Raw genomic sequence first — 24,463 nt, 5'->3', positions numbered from 1 at the left:
CTTTTCTATCACTTCACAATATGCTGTTTTATCCTTTGTGTTTTCTTTGCATTTTTCTTTGGTCAATTGTTACACAGTGATGTCGACTATTGTGAAAATGGAGTGAATTAAAAGAATGGAAGAAAGTTTCACTTCATATTTCATGACGATTTATTGATGGAATTATAGTTTATAAAATCTTAAGATGATGCTGATATTTTTTCTGCCTTCCAGCCCACTGGACCTTCAGAGCTGCAGTGCAACTCGTCAACACAGGAATCTGTTCCGTCTGTCTAAACGTCGACAGCATGTACACAAGAAGGCTTGACAGCTGGACCTCCTCACCCCCAAAACAAATCCTGTTTCAGATAGCAAGATATTTTTGAATATTTCAAATGCCTAAAGTATTTTTTTTTCCCAAAACAGTGTGTTACATGGAAATTACTTTAGTTGGTAAGGTCTTTTTCATCATATTTGTGCATCTCAGATAATACTGGCTCATCACAACACTGTTAAACCCACAATAACTTCAAATTTTTGCTTATCTCTATCGGGCCAAAAACATTTGGATATGCGAGTGGAGCTACAGACTGTCTGGCTAACACGTTTAACTTAAATTTGGAAACCATATTAACAGTCAACGAGTAATCGCAAACATGTATTTTAAGTCCTGTTTGATCCCTGTCTCAAAGTAAGCAAAAGTGAGCAATGATGGGTTAAACGCCCTTGAATCTATCGCAGAAAAAAAAGAGCTTTATCTGTCCTCATTGATAGACCTACAAATACTGTGTTCGAGATACAGAGTGCTTCTCAAGAAAAATCAATGTGCTCCAAAGAGCTATCGTTCTGCAGCTCCTTATAGAATACATTCGTATGAAAATGAAAAGTCGTAGAAAATTAGATGAAAATCGATTTGCAGTACATTTTATTCAGATCACAGGCACCCAGTGCCCTCTGATCTCTGTGTTAAACGGCAAACATTGTTTTACATTCACTGCTCAGAATGTCCAGCATTTTCTAGTTTTTCAGCATAAAGGTGCATCATGTAAGATTTAACTCAGGTCTTGTAATACCACTTCGTACGTTGGGAGGGGGCGGTGACTCAAATTAGCGTACATTCTTCTGAGTTTCATCGGTTTGTTTGAATTTTGTGTGTTTCCCTGCAGTTAGTTAGAAATTGGCTGGGCATTTATTTTGTATAACTTATGATGGTAAAGGATCCAGCAGTGGATACAGTCCTGGATCGAAAATGGTGATCGGTTAAGCCTATAGTTTAGGTTATTGCTTGCTTATCTCCATTTTTTTTTAGCCAGTGTGTAATAGCAAGAAAACAGCCACAGCAAAACCATAAATTGACAGCACGTAAGAATGTTTTACGGCAAGGTTTGTGTTGTCACTAGCGGCACTAAAGATCTGTTTTGAATTGTTCAAACAACGTCAGTACCGCTAGTTTGTCTCCCCCATAAAATTGCTTCGGTTTGGAAGATGGCTAAATGATGAGCGAATAGAGTTGGGACACATACAGTGATTTTAACTGATCTGACCGGTAAATTAACAAACAACTAACTTACTAACTAACACACATATAAACACTGTCAGCAACATTATACAATGAGTTACATTTCATTAGCTATTGCTACATAGCCAACATTAGCACAAGAAACTGTTTATTTGCCAGTCTAGTCGAAATGTTACGAGTTCAGCATAAAACGTTATACCTATACTCGCCAAAAGCTGTCTCCAGCTGTGGAAAGCCATGCCAATGTTGACTTTTGTTTTGTCTATGTTTTGCCAAGAGTTTGAGCCGTCATTGAGTTTGAGAATCCATTTCTTCTTCCTGTCATGTTGAATTGAGGGCCGACTGAACGTTATAATGACCCCCTATCGCCTCTCGAGGTGCGTGGTGGTATTACGAGATGGGACTGGCCAGGTTTACCCGGTAGGCATGTTACCATCAGTCGATATGTCTGCAACACAATGCACATATCCCATACATAAACAAAAAAATCTTACATATTGCACCTTTAAAACTACATTCAAAGGTTATTCAAATGTAAATCATTTAACACCTGCTTTAGAAAATAAATCTGCTGAAATTATACAATACAAAAATACATATTTTCTCACAATTAACTGTATTAGAAAGATGGATCCTTTTTGCTAGTCAAAGTGTGGATATCCAGAATGTCATTAAAGTTTCTCCAAAATTATTCATTCCACGTCACACTTCTTTTATAGAAGTGGATAGAAAGTATTCTAAGATAATGTACGTAGATAGACACTTGAGCATTTAGAATTTGGTGAAAACTGAAAAAACTTTACATCAATATGTAAAACACAGAAAAATGAGAATATACAAATCATGGAAATCTTTACCTCTCCAACAACAATCCTTAACAAGTGCAGAATATCATGAGCTTTTGTACCTTCATCAAACACTCTCTTTCTGTCAGCTCGCTCCTTAATACTCCTGTCATTTCCTGTGCGGTACAGTACCATACACCAATCCACTGTCCTCTACTTTTCATCCTATACTTTTACATTCAACCCCTCTTTGCTAACCGCAAATCACCCCGACATCTTCCTCATGAGAGCAGTTGTGCTTCCCAACCCTGGACCTCTGGCACTCCAGCAGAGATCTCTCCCCACCCTCACACTCCACATCATCCAACATGATCCTGACGCTGCTGCTTGCTTCCCCCAGCACAGCCTTCTTCATCACTGCCAGCGCCGTTGTGAAGCCGAGCTGTCGGCACACTACGGTACCTGCCTTGCTAGTGAAAAGGTCATCGCAGACCGTCCCCCATTCCCCTCTGATGAAGATCTCCACTCTGCCTCGATCAGACAAACCATCAGCACTCACAAGTCGCACTGAGCCAGCACGCAGCCTTCTCCCTCCTCTTCCTATCTTGTACCTGTGACCTCTGCCTCTGGGCCTCTTATACACTTGGTTGCCCTCGCCAGCACTTTCCAGCTTCTCTCCGAGCCACAGCTTCTCTTCGCGCGTTTTAGGCGGTGTGGTGCTGATTGGCGGTCTCTGGGACTTGTAGGATGATAGTGTAGGCTTCTGACTCAAATGTGGGGCCCGTGTTGTAGTTAACGCTCCAAGATGTTTGGGATAAAGTGTCGAGGTCAAAGCCATCTGGGGTCGTTTCAGCGATGTTGTGGATGTAGAGGGAGAAGGTTGAAGTGAGGTCAAAGGTTGAGAGGTGGTACTTGGGGGGTACTGAAGAGGTCTTCCATGTCTTCTTGTTGAAGGTGGGGTGATGATTGGGGTTTGAGCAATCCTAGAAGAGACTGCAGTCATGATGGTTGTGCGATAACCTGAGGGAGAGACAGAATCACCCTCTTTATTTGATCTTTATTTGTATATATGTACTTTCCTAATGTGCTCATAGTTTCACTTTTTGGGAAATACACTTGCTTGCTTTTACGCCGAGAGTTAGATGAGAAGATCAAATCTTTCGGATAAATAAGGAGCTACTTTCAGCTGCTAGTTGGCTTCTTGGAAATAAAGGAATGTCCAAGGAAATGTTGGTTATTTTCAAAGGTAAAAAAAAAATCCTAGTATTACCAGACCCAAATTCACTGTGTAAAAATACTGGTCTGGCCATGCTCCATTGAGGATTGTTTGTTCCATCCTAATGGTCAATGACCTCGGGTTAATTTTGAAACTTTTAGAGCTCCATATGACCACCATATGAGGTATGTTGTGAGCAAAAGAGACAACAGAAACCCCACTGCGCCCTCCCAACCTGAGCAGTTTGTAAAACACCATTGCAGACTTTGCAGATTCTGGTTTAAATTCCTCGATATTTGCTAGTCGTGTTACAATTGTTCGTGTCGCTTCATCGATCTCTAACACCTCCGCCATTGCTGAAACTACATTTATGAACAAGCGCTTGACTTTAACATCATCGCATAGGGAAGACTGAGGCTTTGAGCAATAGGCATGCCGAGTGAACCTAAAAAGTCCACCTGCCAGTTTGCATTATAAGATGTTATTTGGTTTACGTTTTCACACTTTAAAAGAAGGTGTAAATACAAAGAACTTGTTCAACGCAGTAAACCACTAATAATTGTCTTTACATTTTGGTTGATGTACTAATCAGATAAGCAAGCTTTAGAGGTGCTGGTACATACATTTTAATACCTTTGAACAGCCGAGATAGCTATTTGTGTATATGAGGGTTATAAACTATAGCTATATGAGTTTGTTTATTTTTTTCTCAACTAAGCTAACTGGCCTCTAGCTGATGTCCGATACTGACCGAACCAACACAACATTGGCATTAACATCTTCTCAGCTCACTCTTGGCAAGAAAGTAAATAAGAATATTTTTCAATCTTTTGTTCAAACTAATACACCAGACTGGTAACTTAAAACTATGTTTGACAGAGCTCGGATTTTACAAAAGTTATTTAATTACTTTTATCACTGAATATTTGCAAAGGAAGGACATAGACACAGACACACAAGGATGAATGTCCAAACTGAGGCTGATGCAGAACCATTTATTCAAAATAAATAATGCCAAAGCACCTGATTTAAATTAAGTAGTGCAAATTCCCGACACATAAATACGAACCATTTATCCTGCTTTAGACTCTTGTACCAGCCAAAGAATAGCATGTCAGCAGGTTCGAAATTCTGAATAAAGGCCACTTGAGCTAATTCCATAGAACCTGAGTTTCACAAAAGCCTGCGCAATGCCTCACCCCAAATTTATATCCAAAGAGGCCAGCTTATGAATTAAAAACAAGCCCATGAAGTTGAGACATTGAACACTACTGTAATAAATATTAAATCTTTAACATTTTCATAGCATTTACTTTTATTAACATTTAATGTTGCAAATACTATTTTAATCTTTTAGTCCCTCAATAATGTCTATTCTCTTCCGGATGAGAGGTGTCGTGAAGTAAGTGCACTGAATCTATTAACGTGCTTTTGTTTTCTTTTTGCAAGTATAAAAAAATATTTTGATGTAAAATGTCTTGCTCTGCAATCAAAAACAAAGTTTGTAAGTAACAATATATGAACTGAGAATAAAACAATTTCAATTGCAAACAAATTATCCCTTAGAGTTTTGTTGGTTTCGGTCACAGACTTGTGTCACAAAAACTTTTGATTGTGAATCAGACCTTTTTCATTGCAAGTCACAAGCTTTTGGTTGCAAATAAAAAAACTTTTGGTTGTGAGTTAGATGTAATGGGCAGGACATATGCTGATTGATGAGACAGGAGTTTCTCTATTGGTGAGTTTGATTTGGATCCACAGCACAACTGTTGACCACTGTAGAGACACATCTCTCCCTCCGACCCGAGAGGACTGTGTCGAGCGACATGGAGGTCTGTTTACATTATATTGCTCGTCTATCGAAATGCTTTAAAATGTGTCAGCACAGACTTCTATTTTGGTTATATTTCACGTTGCCAATGCCATCAGCATGCTGATCCCTTCAGCAATATATAGTGGTATGCTCCTCGGATTTCCACCGGCAAATATCTTTTCCGAGATAGTGGAGGTTAACGTGGTTTTCCCCGAGTGGTGCAGATCCTGTCAACAACATGTGCTGCTCTTCATCCAAGGGGACAGGAAACGATATATACAAGTGGAAAGACGAGCAGCACTGTGTATCCCGCTAAAGGGATCAGTATGCCGTCATAAACAATGTCAAATATAAGGGAAGGGAAAACTGTGCTGACACAATTAAAAGCATTTCAAAAGAAAAGAGCAATGTAACGTAAACGGAGGGAGAGCACGAGGTGTTTGTCTGCAGCCGTGCTGAGGATCCATGTTAAACCCCCTAACAGAAACTCCCACATCCTCCATGAGCAGAGGTCTCTCCCGTTACGTTCAACTTAACTCGCTACCAAATGTTTTTGTTTCGCAAACAAAGTTTTTGATTCCCAACCGAAAGTTTTTGTGACACAAGCAAAATTCTCAAGTCTGTGATCAAAACCAACAAAACTGTAAGGGAGAATTTGTTTGCAATCCAAATAGTTGTATTCTCAGTTTATATATTTTTACTTACAAACTAAAGTTTTGATTGCAGAGTGAGAAATCAAAACAAATACACAAAAGTACCTTAATAGGAATCATAAAAAGCATAAATAAATTGCATTAAATAATGTTTCGTTTGAGTGCATATTGATTTAAAAAGTCTCAGGAGTGGTAATATACAGTAAGTAATAGGCTACTAAATAATTGCCTATTAAGATACAGTATTATGATTGGTGATTTGATAGAAATTTAAAGTAATGGAAGTTTTTATTTATTATTAAACAGTATTTTTTGAAACAGTATTTTTTTCAAGTAGTGTAGAAAAAAATTCACAGAATAATTTTATATAAATATGTTACAGTCTCATTTATCAATAAAACCCACTGGCTGTTTTATCATAATTGATCTATTTACGAGCTTTTACCAAACACTAAAGATTTGCCTGAATATTTGCATAACTGTTATGGAGCTTTAAATAAAATGCTTTAACAGCCAAAACTGAGCTACAGTAAGGCCTTACCTACCCTGCAAAATATAATTTTATATTTTATAAAATAAATATAAATATCATTGTAATTTTCGGTCAACCAAAAAAAAAAAGCGAAGCAAAGCTGATCAGAACAATACGAATCTTTCTTTTGACATTATTCCTGGCGTTGGAAAATATTTGATTAGCTGTTATATTGTTAAAATGTAAAGCAAAAATAGAGTACAGAAGAATAACCCACCCGTTTTGATGCTGGTAGCTTCTCCCAGCAACAAAGTCTGCACTGGTTTAGTGGTAGATTCAGTGTTAGTTTTAACGATCAATTTAGAGGTTGGGTTAACAGTTGTGCTAGAAGTTGGGTAATCAGTGGAGCTAGGTTGATAAACAGGTGCACCAGTCGGCCTACCAGTGGATGCGGTTGTGGCGGGAGTTGTTGCCATGGCCATCTGGACAGTTGTTGGTACGGTTGTTGGTTTTATTGTTGTGGCTGAGGTTGTTTTTATTGTTGCTTTAATAGTTGTTGTTGTTGTTGTTGGTAATGTTGTCTTTCTCATTGTTTTTCTTGTCTGTAATGTCGTTTTTCTTGTTGTTGCAGCTGCTGTTGTTGTTGGTAATGTTGTCTTTCTCGTTGTTTTTCTTGTTGGCATTGGTGGTTTTCTTATTATGTATGGTGATTTTCTTATTTGTGTTTTTTTTGTTGTCGTAGTTTTTGCCGTGGTCGTCGTGGGAGGTGCGACAGTTGGTTTCTTGTTGATTACAAACTCTGCAAACAAGAAAAGGAAGAAATGAAAACATTTGTAAAGTGCTAAAAATCCATCTAGACTCTAATACATGATGTAAATAGTTTAATCTCATGTTGTTACTTAAAGAAGCTCGATTAATGCAGACAGATACAACCCTAACCCCTGACTATCCCAACCTTTGGGGAAGCAATCTAAGTGAAGTGAAAGGAAAATCATTACACACAAAAAAAACACAACTGCCCCAGAGCTCTTTAATAAATTAATCTTCAAGTCTGCTGGAATAGAACTTGAAATACATTTTTACATATCAATACATACTGTATGTCCATGTTATGTAACCAAATGTGGCACATTGCCAAGATTGCCAAAAAAAGGAGTAAATGAAACATTATTTTAGGATTTTTCCTACCTTCTTTGGGGTGAAAGTGAACCAGTTTTCCCTTTATCTTAACAGGTGAAGGCTTTATACTGCATTTTCCGGGTGGCGCTCGCCTATGTGTTCAGGATAGGAAATATTACCACACATATATGTCCATTTTTACCTGCTATTCAAGTTGTGGAGCTTGATTTTTAATGTGTCAGCTTCTCTTTAACTAGATCTACACAGGTAAATCTCTACCCAAATTTGAATATCAGCCTATTAAATGGCTGTCATCAGTTGTCATCACCTCACATAGGCAAACTCAGTAAGCCCGGAGGTTACATTTGATGTGACCTCTCGTCATCATCACCTGAGGAAGTCAGGTGATGCAGTAAAAAGGATGAGAAAGTCCATGCTGGCAGAGGTTTGGGGGGTGGTCGGATGGATCAAAAATAGGACTTTCCCCCAGGAGACCACTGTTCATGTCCCAGGAAACCGATATGTTTGTCCCGTGTGAAAACAAAAGTCACTTAAAAGTGACTTATTAGAACTTGCCTTACGTAAGTTAACTTTCAAGATGTACTTACATAACAAATGTACTTATTTGAACCTAAACCCAAACGATCTTCTGCTTGACCTAACAAAGTAGTTTTGGTGCCCAAACAGCGACCATATCACAACCTTAACCATATGATTATTGCTGTTACCATGACAACGCATGTCCTGTCACTGGTTCTCTCCTACGTTCGTGTATAATTGACAATGGCCTACTTGCGAAGGTGGAAGACGGCCCTGGATGGCCATATCTATATTGCTAATATCAATTGATATTATCCTTTTGTTGGGCTGATATCATTCGTAGTAGGAGTAGATGTGTTGGTCAGATACGTCAGCTGATATTAATAATCTTGTAAGAACTCATTTTCATCATAGAACGGGATGAGACTGGGAGGTACAATAGTTGTTTACAGAAGTAATCCCTTTTCTACTTAAGTAAATAATGATGTAATATTTAGTTTGTTCAAGGTCTACATTACCCACAATATCTTCATTACTTGGGACCGTCATAGCAGTTGAACCTGCTTCTGGTGAAATGCATAGCTTGCCTTTTGACTGTGGATTTCAGAAGCCATCTCAGATTTGATCGGCAGTACCTAAACATCTACACCACACACCCCACTTGGTCATGATGAAAGTGTATTGGTAAAGTGATGTGTTGTGGGTACGCTACCTGGAAGGGTCCACTATCTTATAGATGAGTCCTGCTCTGGCTGTGGCACTCGGAGCTCCTGTGGCTAAGAAATACAATTCACCTAGAAAAATTCAGAGAAGAAAGGGAGATAGGAGTGTGGCAGGCAGACAGGTGGAGAGTAGAAGACAAAGAGGGGAGATGGAGGAAAGATGTTAAATACCAGAGAGAAAGGAAGGAAGAGGGAGGGAGATATTTACAATGAGTACAGATGGGAGAAAGACCAAGAAAGCCGAGGAGAGAGGTAGAACAATTTCAAAACATGAAGAGAAGTATGAAACAGTAGAGAAAATACATAAATTAGAAAATATTGGGATTAACATCTGGTAAGGTGTCTTACACTAAAGAGATTTAGACTTTGCTTGAACTTCTCATTTTAAATATGCCAGTAAGCCTGAGCGTGATTTATTTGAGCTAAACTGTATTTTCATGTCATATTGCAATGTTTGAGGGTTCAAATTGCGATCTTTTAATGGCCTCAACTTGTTATTCCCCCTTCTTTAGTTTAATGGCACATGAGTGGAGAATTACCACCAGTAGCTGTTTACCTGCAAATATTTGACCAATCACATTCTCGATGAGCGTCTATTGACATTACCATCATGGATTTATCATGCACTCAAGGCAGCTGTGAATTTGGAAAGTTTTCTTCTGGAGCTTGTTCACAAACAGACAACAGACCCCAAAAATGTGCTCTATTTCCGTAGTCAGAATAGAAAACTTCATCCATACAAACCAACACAGGGACAAAATGGAGCTCAGGAAGTCAATATGCTTTGAACACTATATTTCTTCACTTTTTGACTTACTGCCATTTTTAACATTTAATACAGCTGACGAACTAGGAATACCAGGCAAACCAAGTCTAGTTATCTCCCGTTATTTTCTGAGCAAGTATATTTCATCCTTTAACCATAAACACAGTCCTGTCTTGTGACATCCAACCTACTACTTGGAGCTCTCAAAAACCTCCCACTTTCCTAGTGGGATATTAACAGTTCTACGGTTGTGTATTTTTCCACACAGAGGAAAAATACACAAATTCATTTGCTCTTCCCAGTTGCACACGAATGCACCAGAAGTTGCACAGTCAAACACCACAGACAATAACTTGTGCTTCTTCTTCATAAGGTGTATGTGTAATGTTAAACTATGATTCTGATTATGCTGCAACAGTAGAATAAAATTACCTGAACAGCACATTGTTAACTTCTATTATTTGCTTGACAACTAATTGGCAACTTAAATGTCATGGATGTGACCGTGCTAGCTTTCAGACACTTTCATAGAAAAAAAGAAAAGGAGAAAAACCCACTTAAGACCAGCAGCATGTGTTCAACACTCTTCCCAGTAAATCAGCAGTCTTTATCATTCAAACCAGAGTTAATGTTTACCTAACCCTCTCCTAACTCCTAAGAAATGAAGGCAGTTTAGTAGAAATTTAGTAAGATCAAAAATACCACCCAAAGAAAAATACCCATCTAAATGCGATGCTTGACACAGATAATAAACACACGGACACGGTTTTTACCTGCTTCATCCTCAGCAAAAGAGATGATGTATTTATAGTAACTATTGATGAGTTTGGGGAATCTGCAGGTCTGGTCTTTTCCCATACAGATCTCATTGTACTGCCATTCACCTGTGGTGACATTCTCCTTAAGAGACATGAGGCGCCTGAACAGAAACAGACATGCACATATCAGCCACAAACATACTGTTTGATTGAAAGTCCACAATCAAAGAAAAGACGGATCTGTGTGTGTTTGCATTGGGCTATATATTGTGATGATATTGCAATTACTGTTACCACAATTTGGACCCTGGATCTCTGCTGTGACGGGCAAGAATGTGTCTAAAGAGAAATTCTGAAATTAAAATTTTTGAAACACACACCCGCTCATGAAATCCCCAAAGATGTAAAGTCCGTTGAGGTTGGGCATCTGACAACCTCTGTAGATGTATCCTCCTGTCACTGACTTTCCCAGTTTGTGGGGGTAGGCGAAGATAGGCAAGATGTCATCTGCAAAGGCATAAACACCTCCGTTATCTCTTACTGTTACTTTTATATCAGAAGAAGGCAATACTAATGTATATTTAAAATGAAGAATGACTGACTGTTGAGAGGCTTTTACAGAGCAAAAACAACAAACAAACTGTAACAATTTAATCCTTCTCAGTAGTGTGGATCGGGGGGGGGGGGGGGGGGGGGAAATAACATTTGTATCCATTTTTGCAGAGGCTACTTTGTGTCCCTCCGTGTTAACATTTGATGCAGTTTATGGACTTCAAGCAACCCAGAAAGTGGACTCACCCAGAGAAGAATTTTGGCAGAGTTTGCGATCGTAGCAGCTGAAGCCTTCTTTGGCCCTCCATCCATAGTTGCCTCCTTTAATTGAATGTGTTGAAATAGTGAAACTACTCAGGGGGAAAAAATCCATTGCATAATTTATTCTAATTGGAATCACTTCATATTGCAGTAAATATACTTTTGGATTCACACAGATATTATTTGGTTTGAAAAAAAAAAAAAGACATAATACTGTAATTGAATGTTTTATCGTGCCGTCTTTGAACTCTATATACCCAGATCCCATCCTTAATTTTATCCTAACCTCTCTGACAATAATATGGATACAGAGAGATAACAGTTTTATATGACAAATAATGACAGTGATTCTACTTAAGAGTGAACTATTTCTATGTAAGCTGTGAAAACACGAATGCTGTCAATGTGACGATTCATGTCGAGGTATTCATGTTGAAAACCCACCCTAGAAACCTGTGTGAAAAGTGAAATATTACTTCGAACTAAAATCTTCATACCTTTAACAATGAGATCAACCTCTTCGTATCTGTTCTGGCCCACGTCGCCACAGAACATCCGGCCTCTGCCTGCGCCTGTAGCAGTGTCACCACGGTCAATGGAACAACGCCACATGTTGCGAACTCCATACGCATAAATCTCTGCACAGAAAGGAGGAAAGACAATTACATCCTTTGTGTGGATTTAATGAATATTTTACCGAAACTGTATACAGAAACTCAAAGCATATATTACTGTAATGAATAGTGATTTTCCTCAATCCACTTAGAGAAGGTGGTCCCTTTAAAGAGGAGTTCTCCTTCATGAGAACTTCTCAGAAAAGTCTGAAGTAAAATTTAGATTGATATTTGAAATGTTCACTTCATCTTAAAAGTCACCAGACATGATCAAATTCTTCCACACATGCAGGATATCAAAAAGTACTTACCAGGTCGTGTCTCTTTTTCCCCCAGGAATGGATTGTCTGAGGGAATGCTGTACGGGGCGCCATCATCATTGTCGTCGACATCAACACGTAGCGCCTTGCCAAGAAGTGCTGACCTGTTAAACACAAAGGACAGACAAAAGACTGAAAGAGATTCACAGCAGCTCAAAGACTGACGTGAGCATCACGGCTTCGGCCTGAATCTTTTACTTTTCATTTTCACCCATAGACTGTATTTTTAAAGGTGTAATATGTAACTTTTCCGCACTAAAAAGTCTAAAAATGAGAGTGTAGACAACAACTCCCATGATCCCACGCTACTTCTTGATGTCATCTAACCTCTTTAGTTATCGTTTCGGTTGAGACATCCCTTGCGCAGAAATTATGCGTTCAACTCCAAAGTCCTCTTGGTCTGTCATACCATCCTTTTTTTTCCCTCATTGCTTAAACTTTCCTGTTTTCTTTTCATTATATTTTTTTCTTTTGTGTTTTTGTCTTTTTCCCACAGCTATGTTCTTCAACATTGCATTGATTCCTGCCCTTTTGTTAGTGCCTTACCTTTAAATACACAGTAAATATACATTATACAGTAGTTGTTTTGCAAACCATTCCTCATATGTGCCCCCATCTCTATTCTACTTTCCAATATCTCTTTGACCGAGACTGAATAAAGGTTTGTTCGTTTTCAGTTTTCTCTCGATCCCTCTCGCCATCTTTTTCCAGCCTTAAGTAACCTTCTCCCCCTTCTCATTTATTTCACACCTTCCTCCCCAGAACAGGCTAGTCGCTCTTTCCTTGTAGCCCTTTTCCAGTCCTTCCAATCACACCCTGCACTCTCTCTCTCCCTTTCCCTTCCTTCCACATACCAGTGTGTGGTGGTCTACGATGTGTAGTGTCAATATTAGACTTGGTAGGCTGCATCCTCCCTCATTCCCAGAAAAGCTATTATAGCATGTATGTCAAGAAGCTCCCTCAGAAAAAAATAGTTACACTATACATGTCTGGAGAAAAAGTGTCAACATCTCTTAAACACACGATGGTTTTTCACACAAACAATACCATCGATAATTAAGTTTGTTTACTTTAGTCTCTCTATAAACTTGGAAAATAAACTGGCTGTTATTTATTTCGCATTGTTGGTTGTGATGGAAATTGTGGAGCTTGTCAACTGTATTGGAGGACACCTCAGAAGAACAGCTGATGTCTTCAGCAGAAATACTTACTGACACTGACTGAGTAATAATGTTTACAACCATAGTAAACAACAAAAAAATGCCCTGAAGTCCCTTTAATAAAAGCTTGTTGTGCATGTGTGTGTGTGTGTGTGTGTGTGTGTGTGTGTGTGTGTGTGTGTGTGTGTGTGTGTGTGTGTGTGTGTGTGCACGCATTGCCATATTTCTTAGATTTTTAAGCTATTACATATCTCCCGTTGGCATCTGTAAATACTAATGTGATTTATTCTTTTCTCCTTCTGTCGTCAATCCAACTATGAATTTGGAAATGATAAACATCAATCAATGGCACGTGTGTAAAGCTTGTCATGAGGATAATACTGTAACAAACGATTCAGTATATTCTCAGTACACCTTAATCTCTGTAAACTACGCTGGTAGGTATCAAGTATACACATTTTTGACACAAGTGCAAACTAAATTTTAATTTGCACCCTCGAGGTAATAATTTGCCTTATAGTGTTTTCAAAGCTATCATGTATAGTTCCCACTGAGCAACAGTTTTGAAGTTCTCCATAATTGTTATCCTTTTCATTGGATTTCATTTGACTGGAATTCCTCTGACTAGAAGTCTGTCTGGTCGGCTCTTCGCTGCTCTGACTTGACTTTGGTATTTTGCTTATTTTTTTATTTGTTCATGTTGCCAAGATCTCAACAACGTCATGGAGTCTGGTAAAAATTAAAATGATGAGCACCCTCTTAGAGCAATCAAGAGAATGTTTATCTTATTTGGGTAAATTATTTTAAATTACATATAAACTTGTGGATTTGTAATGAGGGCTGTCATTTTCTTCCCACATGATAGTTGTGTAATTTAGCGTTACTGTCGTGGAACGAATCAAACCGTTTGGTTTGTGATTTTCATACACTTCATCACTGTTGTTTAATGTAAGGTGTTATGAGAAGTCAACATTGTCAGTCTATCATCCCTCATGCACCCTAAGGTGCCAAAACATTAAGTTATACTGACTTGTTCTGTGAATTGCCAAACTTTCCAAATGGGTCCCCAGCTCGCCCGCCGTCACCGATGAAGATGTACAGATATCCGTCATGACCAAAAAGAATCTGTCCTCCATTATGATTAGACGCCGGCTCTACCACCTCCAGGATGGTTCTACAGCAGGAGAGATAAGAAATCAATGAATATACCTGTGCTATTTTAGACCTACATGAAAACCCTACAAACACATATTGGAGTGCTCACCTCTCAGAGAAATGGTCTAGTTGGTTATCATCATGTGATGACAGAGTGAACTCGCTGATTCGTATCCTTTCCTCCTTCTTGACCGACACAGAATAGTACACGTAGGCTTTTCGGACTGTGGTGAACCTAGGCACAGAAGAGATGCTCAATATAAAGGTCCAAGTCATACTTTGGCAGAGTGACTTTTCCCTCTGGAAAACAGTGCTAAAATTCACAGTTGAGTTCTAGATATAACCCAACTATTATGATGAAAGTATGAACCTGGGGTGCAGCGCGATGCAGAGGAATCCCCTCTCGTCTCCAGCCCACGGTGATGTGAGGACAGCCTGTGTGAGGTTCAGGAAAGGACGGTCGATCCTGGAGCCATTGGCCAAATACACCCACACATAACCCAGCTGCTCGGCGACAAAGAAGCGATGAGTTCCATCATCTGCGTGGATCATGGCCACAGGGTTACGCAGTCCGTTGGCAACTTCCTGCAAGCACAGCTCCAGACAGCCTTCAGGATCCTCGCGCACCGAGCCCAGGTTAACATTTAGCTCTGGAAATGTGTGGAAAAAAAGATTGTGAATAATTTTAAACTCGTATAAAGACATAGGATGCTAAAGGGTTCAATGTAAGTTAGTGTGTTAAATTAGTGCGTGGCTAAGACCTAATATCTTTGCTCTGTTAGTTTGTGTTGGTTATGTAAGGGCATATTATTCCCAATATTTCTTAATGTTAAATCAAAGATGAGCTTTAATCAGTGTACGTGCCCTCTAAGGAACACTGTCCCTCGTGTAACCCATACCTGCATTTGTCAATACATTAGGATAGCAATATTGTTTGTCTTTCAGCTCCAGGAAGTCACAGAACCTTCTGCGATCTTCTTCTATTGTGGCGGTCAGGTTTGCAAACTGCTGTGGACTCCTCAAGTCCTCCAGGAGGAGGCTGAGTGTGTAGCGACACTGCAGCCAGTAGTCGGAGCAGTAATCCCCACACAGTCCTGGCAGCATCCTCATGGGTGTATTGGCATCCTCGGCATCGTACAGGTGGGCAGCATATGGAGAACACTCCTACAAAAGAAAAACAAACAGAGTAATCGACTTCAATTTTGAAAATTCTTTAATAATTACCAAAGGAACAGTTTCTTGGAAATGTATTTTTTTTTATATAAATGGTGATCATTACAAATATTACATAATAACCCTCTTTTAAACTAAACGGTTTATCTCAGAGGAAGCGTTAAGGATGTATGAATGAAAGTATGAATTACATAAATACAGGATGGATTCTAACACAGCTCCTCACCAACTCTCTCTGACTGGTCCGGCCTGGGTTATATACAGCCTGTCTGAGTGTAGTATCATATAAATGGATCCCAGGAATGTCCACTCAGTTATTAAGTCACAACCACATTGTCCACACCCAGAATGGGGAGCTGTAGGCACAGTGAGGCACAACACCCAAACCATCATGTGGCCAGCTGGTGCGCTTTCACAAAGTGCCAGATCAGCCAAACCAATCATCACCAGGAAACAGAGCCCAAACAACAAACAGCACAAGGTCACTTATTCACACGTAAAGCATTTGGCAGAACAAAAATATGAAAAACTGGATCAAATGGTTAACTGATGCATGAACTGTGCGTACAGGACAGTGTCAGGCAAGTTTGGCATGTGTCTATTTCCGAGAAAAGGAGAATTAATCATGGTAAAAATAGGACTTTTCTATTACAGCTTGTAAAAAAAAAATTAAAAATGTATTTTGTTTGTAATGATTTGTTGAGATTAGTGTGTCTTTCTAAGGAATGGTTTTGGCATTAAAGCAACAAAAAAAAAAAATAACTAGGCTAAAGGTTTTAAATGTTTTTGCACAGATAAAAAAAAAATTGATTGATTATTTTTTTCCGTGTATTTTGAAGGACAGCTGTGTTGTGTCGCAATCTTCTCCTCTCTCTTGTTTAAAAAACAAAAAAGGAGATTACTGCTGTGAAGGAATTTTTACTTCATGATTAGGTTTCTCCAGCTCTGTGGGGGAAAGGGATCCTCATGCGGTCACTGTGATCTCCCGTACTGAGTTGCCATAAGCAACCCTGTGACAAAGATAAAAGCCGCAGGGTAAAGGGGCAAACACTCCTAAATACAAGGTCTGTTATGGCTATAAAAGGGGACAGTTTCCGCTGTTTCAAGGATGAGAACGATACCTCTCCTTATCTGGGATTGTGCATCGTTCTCTGGGACAATATTTATGCTGGCGAAGGACAAAGGAGCGCAGAGACAGAATGGCAAGACACAGATCCACACTTATCATTCTCACTCTTTCAATCGCGTATGTCATGTTTAACACATAAATCACAACTGCTATAGTCCAAAACAATTACTTAAGTGGTGAATTTTTGTCTCAAAAGACTACAAAAATGGCACTCCACATGTTAGTCACCTTCTGTAATTTTAACAAAATTTGTATTTATTTCATGAATCTGACGGAAACACCTCCACGGACAAACCCCAATGAGCTGTGTATGAACACGTGTGCTTGTACCTTAAAAGACTGCTTTAAAAAATGTCCCCTTTTTTTCTTTGTGCATGTCAAACTCAAAAAGCTCTATTAATTATGACAAGTTATTAATTATGGATAAATTGCAGAGACAGAACAGGAAGAAAGTTTGGTGTGTGGGTGAGTGTGTATACAGTTTGTGCACGCTATTATGCATACATTGGCTAATACATTATTTCGATATGTTTGCGTTTTTACAACTGCATTCGCATCTGCAATAATTTCTGTATTTTTTGTTTATTTTTCCTACAGAGGAGGTTTTCATACTGTAAGCAGCAGAGTCAGACGTCAGTCATGTGAGACAAACCTGCCTGACAGTCATCTCGTTTTTAGGTTAAGTTGAAAATCAAATGAATTCATGGCTATTTTATGTATACATTACAAACAAAAACTATCAATAACTTTTACAAAATACTTTTAGTCGTGCCAATTTGGGAAAATGTCAACAAATGTTCGGTAAAAAAAAACAAAACAAGTTGAAGCCCGCACCGAGGTAACAGACTCCAGATCAACTTTGTACTTAATATTTGCATTATGGGAACCTAGTTCTAAATCTTTGAGCATGATTATTCAACGAATAATTATAGGAATGACAAAATCCATTATTATTTCCCTTTTTTTTTCAGGTTGCACTGCATTTTTTGACATATAATGCTGGGTTGGTAAGGCACAGTCTCAGTTTTGTCTTTTATTTATCTCTTTTTCTTGGGCTCACGTAAAATGACTACCTTAATAAGTTACTAATGTGATATTGCTTAATCAAAGTGGGTAAGACTGCATGTTTCTGGCTTTATTTGATTTTGAGCTCACACAAAGACAACTGCTGCTCTATCTCAGCGGGGCACCAAATTCAACCAATGCTTAAAAAAAAAAATGCATAAATCATTATTAATCAAAACAGACACAAATACACTCAAAGTTGAACAGAGAGTCGTTGTTGAAAGTAATTTGCTGGGTAAAGATCAAGGCCTTCCTGTGAAACAGTTTTAGCTCTACAGGGCAAAACAAAAGCTGGGTTCAGTCTGAGCTGCTGGAACTGATGATGAAAGGAGTGTCTGAAAAAAACTGCGATGTGGAGCAGATGGCAGCTTGACTGACTGAATCCGTTGTGCTTCCAACATCTTCTTTGATCTTCTTTATAACGCAGAAGTGCGTTGTATTTAAAAAGTCATCCAGAGGTTTTACTTTGTTTATTGGGCTAAATGGAGATATATGTAGTGTACATGTGTAAGGTGAAAGGCAGACTGTCCTCCCCTGAAACACGGCAGTATAGTTCGCCTGGACAAGCAGCTTTAAACAACCCATATTTACATTTATTGTGACCACTAGTAGCTGGAGATTATGACAAGAAAAAAGGAGCAAGTCAGGTGATGTAGTATAAACTGTGACTGTTTCACAATGTTAATCATGTATTTGTTATTGTTAATATGATAGTTAAGGTCCAGTACGGCTATCACCGCTACTCTCCAACAGCCATATATTACATTTTGGCTGATGAAGGTATCAGAATGTGTTGGTCCTACAGAGGGCACTAAAAACACTCATATAGGTCATTTTGTGAGTCTTTGGAAATATAAATATTTTGTTGTCTGGGTTTGAGAATGTATTGCAAACAAATCATTTGATCCCCAGTCATCACTGATCTACAGCTACATCTACATCTTTCTTGTTTGACCCGCTGAAGCTGAAAACCCGGTCCTGTTGTGAGACGGTCGTATTTTGGTCCTACTATCATAGGGTAGGATAAATGCATGTAACTACTAACAGCTGTTCCCTAACAATGCAGCCACTTCAAACTGCTATAATTTGGTGTTTACACTATCCAGTTCAGAACCGGCCGAAATTCAAACTTAAACTGAATCTAAAATACTTTTTTTTTACTGTCATCTGTTTTACTAACTCCCCATTCAGCACTGACTGGTCCAAATGTCTGTCTTTTATTATAGAAGAGAGACAGAAAATAGTCATGGCAAACAGATGGCTGGTAAATGTATGGATTGGACCCTCTTAAAGGGGGGTGGAGAAAGGGAAGCACCGTTTAAAAATAAAACAAAGAGCGATAAAGACAAAAGAGAAGATGTATCTTTGCCATAACTTCACTATCAAAATAGGTGTGATCCAGCTGCTGTAAATCATAACTGGACGCAGACACTGTACAGATGTAAAGCTTCAGTAGTTGTGATAGTGGTGAAGAAAATAAAAACGTAGGTCTATAGATTCTGAGCACTGGATCTCAATTTTAACAATTTAAGTGCACAGTCTGAAGCGTGTGGTGCATGTGCATTCAGGGCATCTCCAAATCTACTTTTGCTAGTTTAACGGCAGAAAATCTGAGCACAAATTAAGGCGCACGGTTCACAGGGACGGTACTTAGTGCTCTATTTAATCATAATTGTGTTTTGGGTAAAACATGAAATGAACCATATCAGACTATCATCTCATTCCCTTTGAAAGCCAGATGTGCTTGTACCTCGGCAGATTCATATTATAATGGCGGATTTTCAAAGTTGTGAAGAAAAATAACTCTGCATAGGAAACAGATCTGCTTTTGCGTAGATTGAACAGATTGATGTGCACAATTATACTATTTCACATTGCAATCTTTTTATTTGTAGTCTTTTGCTTGTTTGAGCCCTGCTGCATGTGTCTGTGGGAGTAAGAAGTATAGTGTAAGCACGCTGCGCACACAGCTATGTAGGCACATATTACTATCTTAATAATCTGTCCTTAATATCACAGTAAAATACTGAACCAGTAACTTAAGACAAGGTTTTTGTTGATCAACTCTGTGATCACTTATGGCTGCCTCATGATAGTAAAGCAGTGCACCTAACCACGCCTCATTTTAACACCAACATCTTCATGGGCGCAAGTACATTTGCTGTTAAGACAATGTGGGTGCTGAATTGGTAAATGGCAACAGTGAAGACACTTAAGTCCACGTTGTGCCGAATGCAAGCTAGAGCCCTGTATTTGTGGTGCGTTCATGTGCTACTTGGAACCTTAAACATGTGCATCTGTCTGCTGCTGTCAGAGCAGGGGACAGGGGCCAATTTTTTAAAGTGAGAACAGCCTGAAACATGCAGAAACACTGCTGCAGTGCTTAAAAGTGCTTATTAAAAATGCATCCGTGGAAAACAACTAATTTGATGTTCCGTTGCCTGGTTAAGTGCACACTGAATGGTTTTGACCTCAAACAGCCCTCAGGTGGGTGTTGTTGATTATTATTTAATTACTGACATAACATTACTGACGTATTCTCTCTCTCTCTCTCTTTCTCTCTCTCTCTCTCTCTCTCTCTCTCAGTCTTTTCAACTATGAAGAGTGTTATCTGTGGGTTGCTTTATGACAAAAACAAACCAAACCTAAAAGACACACACACAGACACCATCTCATGCTTGTATGTCACGCTGCATAAACCTACTTAACCTTTCAACTGAAGGTCCCTTAAATCTGCCAGTATGTTTGTCTTTATGGGCTTTATTGATCTATTTCTCTATCTGTCTCATTTCTGCTGGATTGTTTTTAATGTATCTCTCCTTGTCACTCTCGTGCTTTTCTTCCTCCTCTCTCTCTGTCCCTCTCTAGCTGGAACTTGATATATCCTATAACCCTGGCCGGAGGAGGAAATGGTTGTTTGTTTGGTTAGTTAATCTCTTGGACGGTGTCCCTTACACACACGCACACACGCACACACACACACACACACACACACACACACACACACACACACACACACACACACACACACACACACACAATTTCCCCCTCTATCTGTCTCTCTCTTTATATCTGTCTACCTGGCTCTCTCTTCGCTGTGCGATTGATATCAGTGCCAGGAAGCTCCTGTAGTGCAGCTAGAACAGAGGGCCTCAGTGTGGTGGGTTTACCCAGGGTTAGTACCCTGGCAGTGGGATAACTTGACCAGCTCAAACCATTGATTTTGGAGCTGAAAACCACAGAGTGTGTGTTTGTCTCTCCAAAGACTAAACAAAGGGTTTGTGACAACAGAAATCTTAAAAATAATCAATTATCAAAGAAAGAACAGCCACATATCTCTGTGCTCTGTCCACTTTATTTGGCTAACCTTTGGTCACAAATTTAAAGCATAAACAAGACTAAGTCAAATCCTTGTGTATGGCTGGTTCGTGTCCAATCTGCCACAGGGCTGTTTATTTGAAACGTGAGCTTTTCATTTTATTAGACTGGGAGAAGCAGCAGCAGATATGTGGTGACTGTATCAGACAGAAGAGGAGAAGAGGGAACTGAGCCGCAAGGCAAAGCAGAGCTCTCTATTAACCATTCGGTCAACATCCCCACCCTCACCTATGGACATGAACTCCAAAGAATAAGGTCACAGATACAAGCGGCTGAAATGAGTTTTCTTCACATGGTGGTAGGCCTCATTCTCTGTGACAGGGTCACTACACTGCTACGGCAGGAGGTTGTGGCATACAGTCAACCAGAGGAGTAATTATGATCTCTCACTCACTAAGTGACAGACATTTATAGGGCTGGTCCACCGCGGAAAAAAAGGCTGCAACTAAAATAGTTACTTTTAGAATAACTCTTGAGTTAATTTATCCTCATTTAAGGAACAGTTTGTGTAAAGGAGCTAAATAAAATAGAATCTGTATGTAATGTAGAAACTTTACATATTTACATTGTACTGAAGTCAGCCTATAGTCAAACAGTTGGCATGCACTGTAGCTCTGTCATTATACTCAAGACACAGCCTGCACTGCTTGGAAAGAAACACCGTAGGCTATAATTACCACAGTGATAGAAACCTATATTTTAGAAGTCAGGGATTTGTCACTGCCTTTGGTGTGTGATGTATTAAACTGCTGGGAAGTCTTGAAATATGTTTTTGTTTTTTTTTCATTGTTTTGTTGTTGATATAAAAGGTTAAAGTTGGTTTTTTTTATAGTACGCCCATCAGCCGTTCTGTGGAGTAAATTTGGGCTGTGCCTATTATTCAATTTACGTTCACGATCTGCACGTAGTTAGCGTCTGAGCTGCAAAGTCAGCACCTAATAATGCAATGTGTGAGTGGGACTGGCTTCCAGGCTCCTTCCAGTGAGTGGGAAGTTGGGTTTCAGTGCCAGGATCTCTTGAGATCAGGGAGTTCAGAAAAGAAAGTAAAACCCTATGATACTGAAATAGAAATACTCATTAAATGAAATAACATTCCCTAAAATTAAGAATGACTGTAATCCCACTGTGAGGAAATTGCAGTATTTATGATGTAGCTCCATTAATGATGATATTATCACAATAACCTTTAAATTCAGAAAGGTTTCCAGGTTAAAGCAACCTAGACCAAGAAAGAAGGGAAGTGCAGTTAATGGGCTGTTAAATTAAGACGCAATTTTTTTTTTCATGCAGTTGTTCTTCTTTAGAGGCTCCTGATGTCTCGTGTGAGAGAAGATACTAAACAAATGCTATCTGGGAATCTGAGGGGGATTAAGTGTAGTTTAATGTAATCTGTATATATAGTCAAAATGGGAAAAACATAACCAGTGAGTATTCTTTCAAGGCATTGTTAGACAGTTTGAAGTCAAATATGTGGTGTGTTTTGACCTTATTTTTTTAGAAACTTGCATCAGTGTCAAAAATTTGGCTCTTTACATTTGCTCTGAATCAATAACTAATTTCATATTCATTTCCTTGTATGGCCTTTACACCAGACTATAGCTGAAATGTTTACAGCGTCACTTGTTTATTTAACTACAAACACATCTGACACATCAAAAAAGTCATGAATCTGCAGTTAGAACTGTGGTTTAGCTGTGCAAGCACGAGCCATGAAGTCATAAAACCACATTTTGTTTGTGACTACTTTGTTGAGATTAGGTCCTCACTCATGACAAACCACACATCCTCTCAAAGACGTATTGGTGTAATTGACGTCAACAACCGGTTGCAATCATTTGCTGACAGACAAATTGACACCTTGCATTACTTGGGATCACAACACAAAGTGGAACAGATTTGTGTGGATTCCAAATTAAAATGTGTGATATATAATCGAATGCAAATAATAACAAAAATCATCCTTTTAACATCTGGGTGCACAGGAATAGAGACATCATAAGACATGATGACAAGTTTTAAATTGAACCATTAGAATAGGCGTTGTCTTACCTGGCAGAGGATGCTGCGTATGTATTTGCCACACGTTGCGTAACCTGAATGGTCAAAGTTGTCCATGATGGAGTAAAATCTCTCTGATATCTCCATATCTTTTTCCAGATCACAGCATCCAAACTTGGAATACTCTTTGCAGAAGACCAGTTGCTTCCGGGGCTCAAACGGAGGTTTGTAATCCAAACACTGGGGGTGACAGCTCCCCCGCCAGGCCTGGAGGAGCAGCAGCAGGACGGGGAGAAGCAGGTGAGGGGAGAAGGTGTGCTGCGAGATGCACCTTGAAACCGAATTCCAGCTCTGTAGGGTCATGGTGGACAGATGTTGTCTTTCAGTTCAGGACAGTTCCGCTCTTGACCCAATAATGGAGTAAACCAGCTGCTTGTATGTGATATTTGAGAATAATATGTGAGAAAAGGGAGGCCAGTGTACATGTTACATCTGCACCAGCATATATGACACACAGATAGGAGACTCAAAGGTAGATTTTCTCTAACATTTTGGAGTATGTGATGTTTTCACTTGATGTCTTGGCAACCATATGTATGTGTGTGTGTGTGTGTGTGTGTGTGTGTGTGTGTGTGTGTGTGTGTGTGTGTGTGTGTGTGTAGAAGTGTGAATGTGTGTATCAAACACACTGACCTAGCATCACACCTGCCTGCAAGTTGGCCAGAGACCTAAAAAGTGCTTAGAATTGCTCTGGTTAAATTATCAACCCACACATCACGCCCATATGGCAAGCTGACACCGAGATGTGTGAAAATAGAATAAACTAAGGTCAAACTGATCCAGATCCAGGAATTCTTTTGATCAGCCACAGAACTGCAGTGCAGTCCAAGAGTTTGGTAGAACCAATGTCCCAAAGTCCTGTGATGGGAGGAGATTCACTTCTTGTCACTAAATGTATAATACCTGCAAAAACACCTGCAGATCACAGCAAAACTTCCTGAAAGACAGAAATCTTCCAGTTACTTAAACTTAATTACCATCACATGACAGTTTCTCAAAAATAAGTTCCTTTCTGCAAAACTAAAAGCAACAAAAGCAGGTAAAATGCTAAGAACTAAAAAAGCTTCTTAGAAAGAGGGACCAACCTCAATAAAGCACTTGAAAATGAAAAGTTGCACCTTCAGCTGACGTTTCTGCAAAATATTTACTTGCTGCTTGAAGTCACTTGGAAACTCTCGCTGTGTTTGCTCTGGATGTGCTCATTTGCTGCAGCGGACACAAGCCATGCAGACAGACAGCAGGCGAACGGGAGAGAG

At 39.3% G+C, this 24,463-nt stretch overlaps 1 protein-coding gene across 1 annotated transcript; it reads right to left on the bottom strand.

Moving 5' to 3' along the window:
- Positions 1-903: 903 nt before the first annotated feature.
- On the bottom strand, positions 904-24,463 carry LOC138197256 (HHIP-like protein 1). Its single transcript, XM_069147948.1, has 15 exons — positions 24,293-24,463; positions 23,199-24,144; positions 15,304-15,568; positions 14,775-15,054; positions 14,514-14,639; positions 14,280-14,423; positions 12,081-12,193; positions 11,653-11,793; positions 11,141-11,215; positions 10,723-10,849; positions 10,358-10,503; positions 8,809-8,890; positions 7,626-7,708; positions 6,880-7,236; positions 904-3,303 (listed from the first exon to the last, which is right to left on the bottom strand). The coding sequence occupies exons 2-15, from the start codon at positions 23,508-23,510 to the stop codon at positions 2,537-2,539; spliced, it is 3,018 nt and encodes a 1,005-aa protein (XP_069004049.1). The 5' UTR covers positions 23,511-24,144; positions 24,293-24,463; the 3' UTR covers positions 904-2,536.

Source organism: Embiotoca jacksoni, unplaced genomic scaffold (assembly GCF_022577435.1).
Source record: "Embiotoca jacksoni isolate LCO1_2020_lvr unplaced genomic scaffold, fEmbJac1.0.p SCAF_14, whole genome shotgun sequence".
NCBI lineage: Eukaryota > Metazoa > Chordata > Actinopteri > Embiotocidae > Embiotoca > Embiotoca jacksoni.
This window is presented reverse-complemented; position numbering and strand designations above follow the sequence as displayed.

Coding starts and splice junctions, on each gene's coding strand:
- LOC138197256 (XM_069147948.1), bottom strand. CDS start 23,510: ATGACCCTACAGAGCTGGAATTCGGTTTCAAGGTGCATCTCGCAGCAC. Junction 11,794..12,080: donor GGAAAAAGAGACACGACCTG/GTAAGTACTTTT, acceptor CTTTCTGTGCAG/AGATTTATGCGTATGGAGTT. Junction 3,304..6,879: donor CGCCACAACCGCATCCACTG/GTAGGCCGACTG, acceptor TCTCTCCCTCAG/GTTATCGCACAACCATCATG.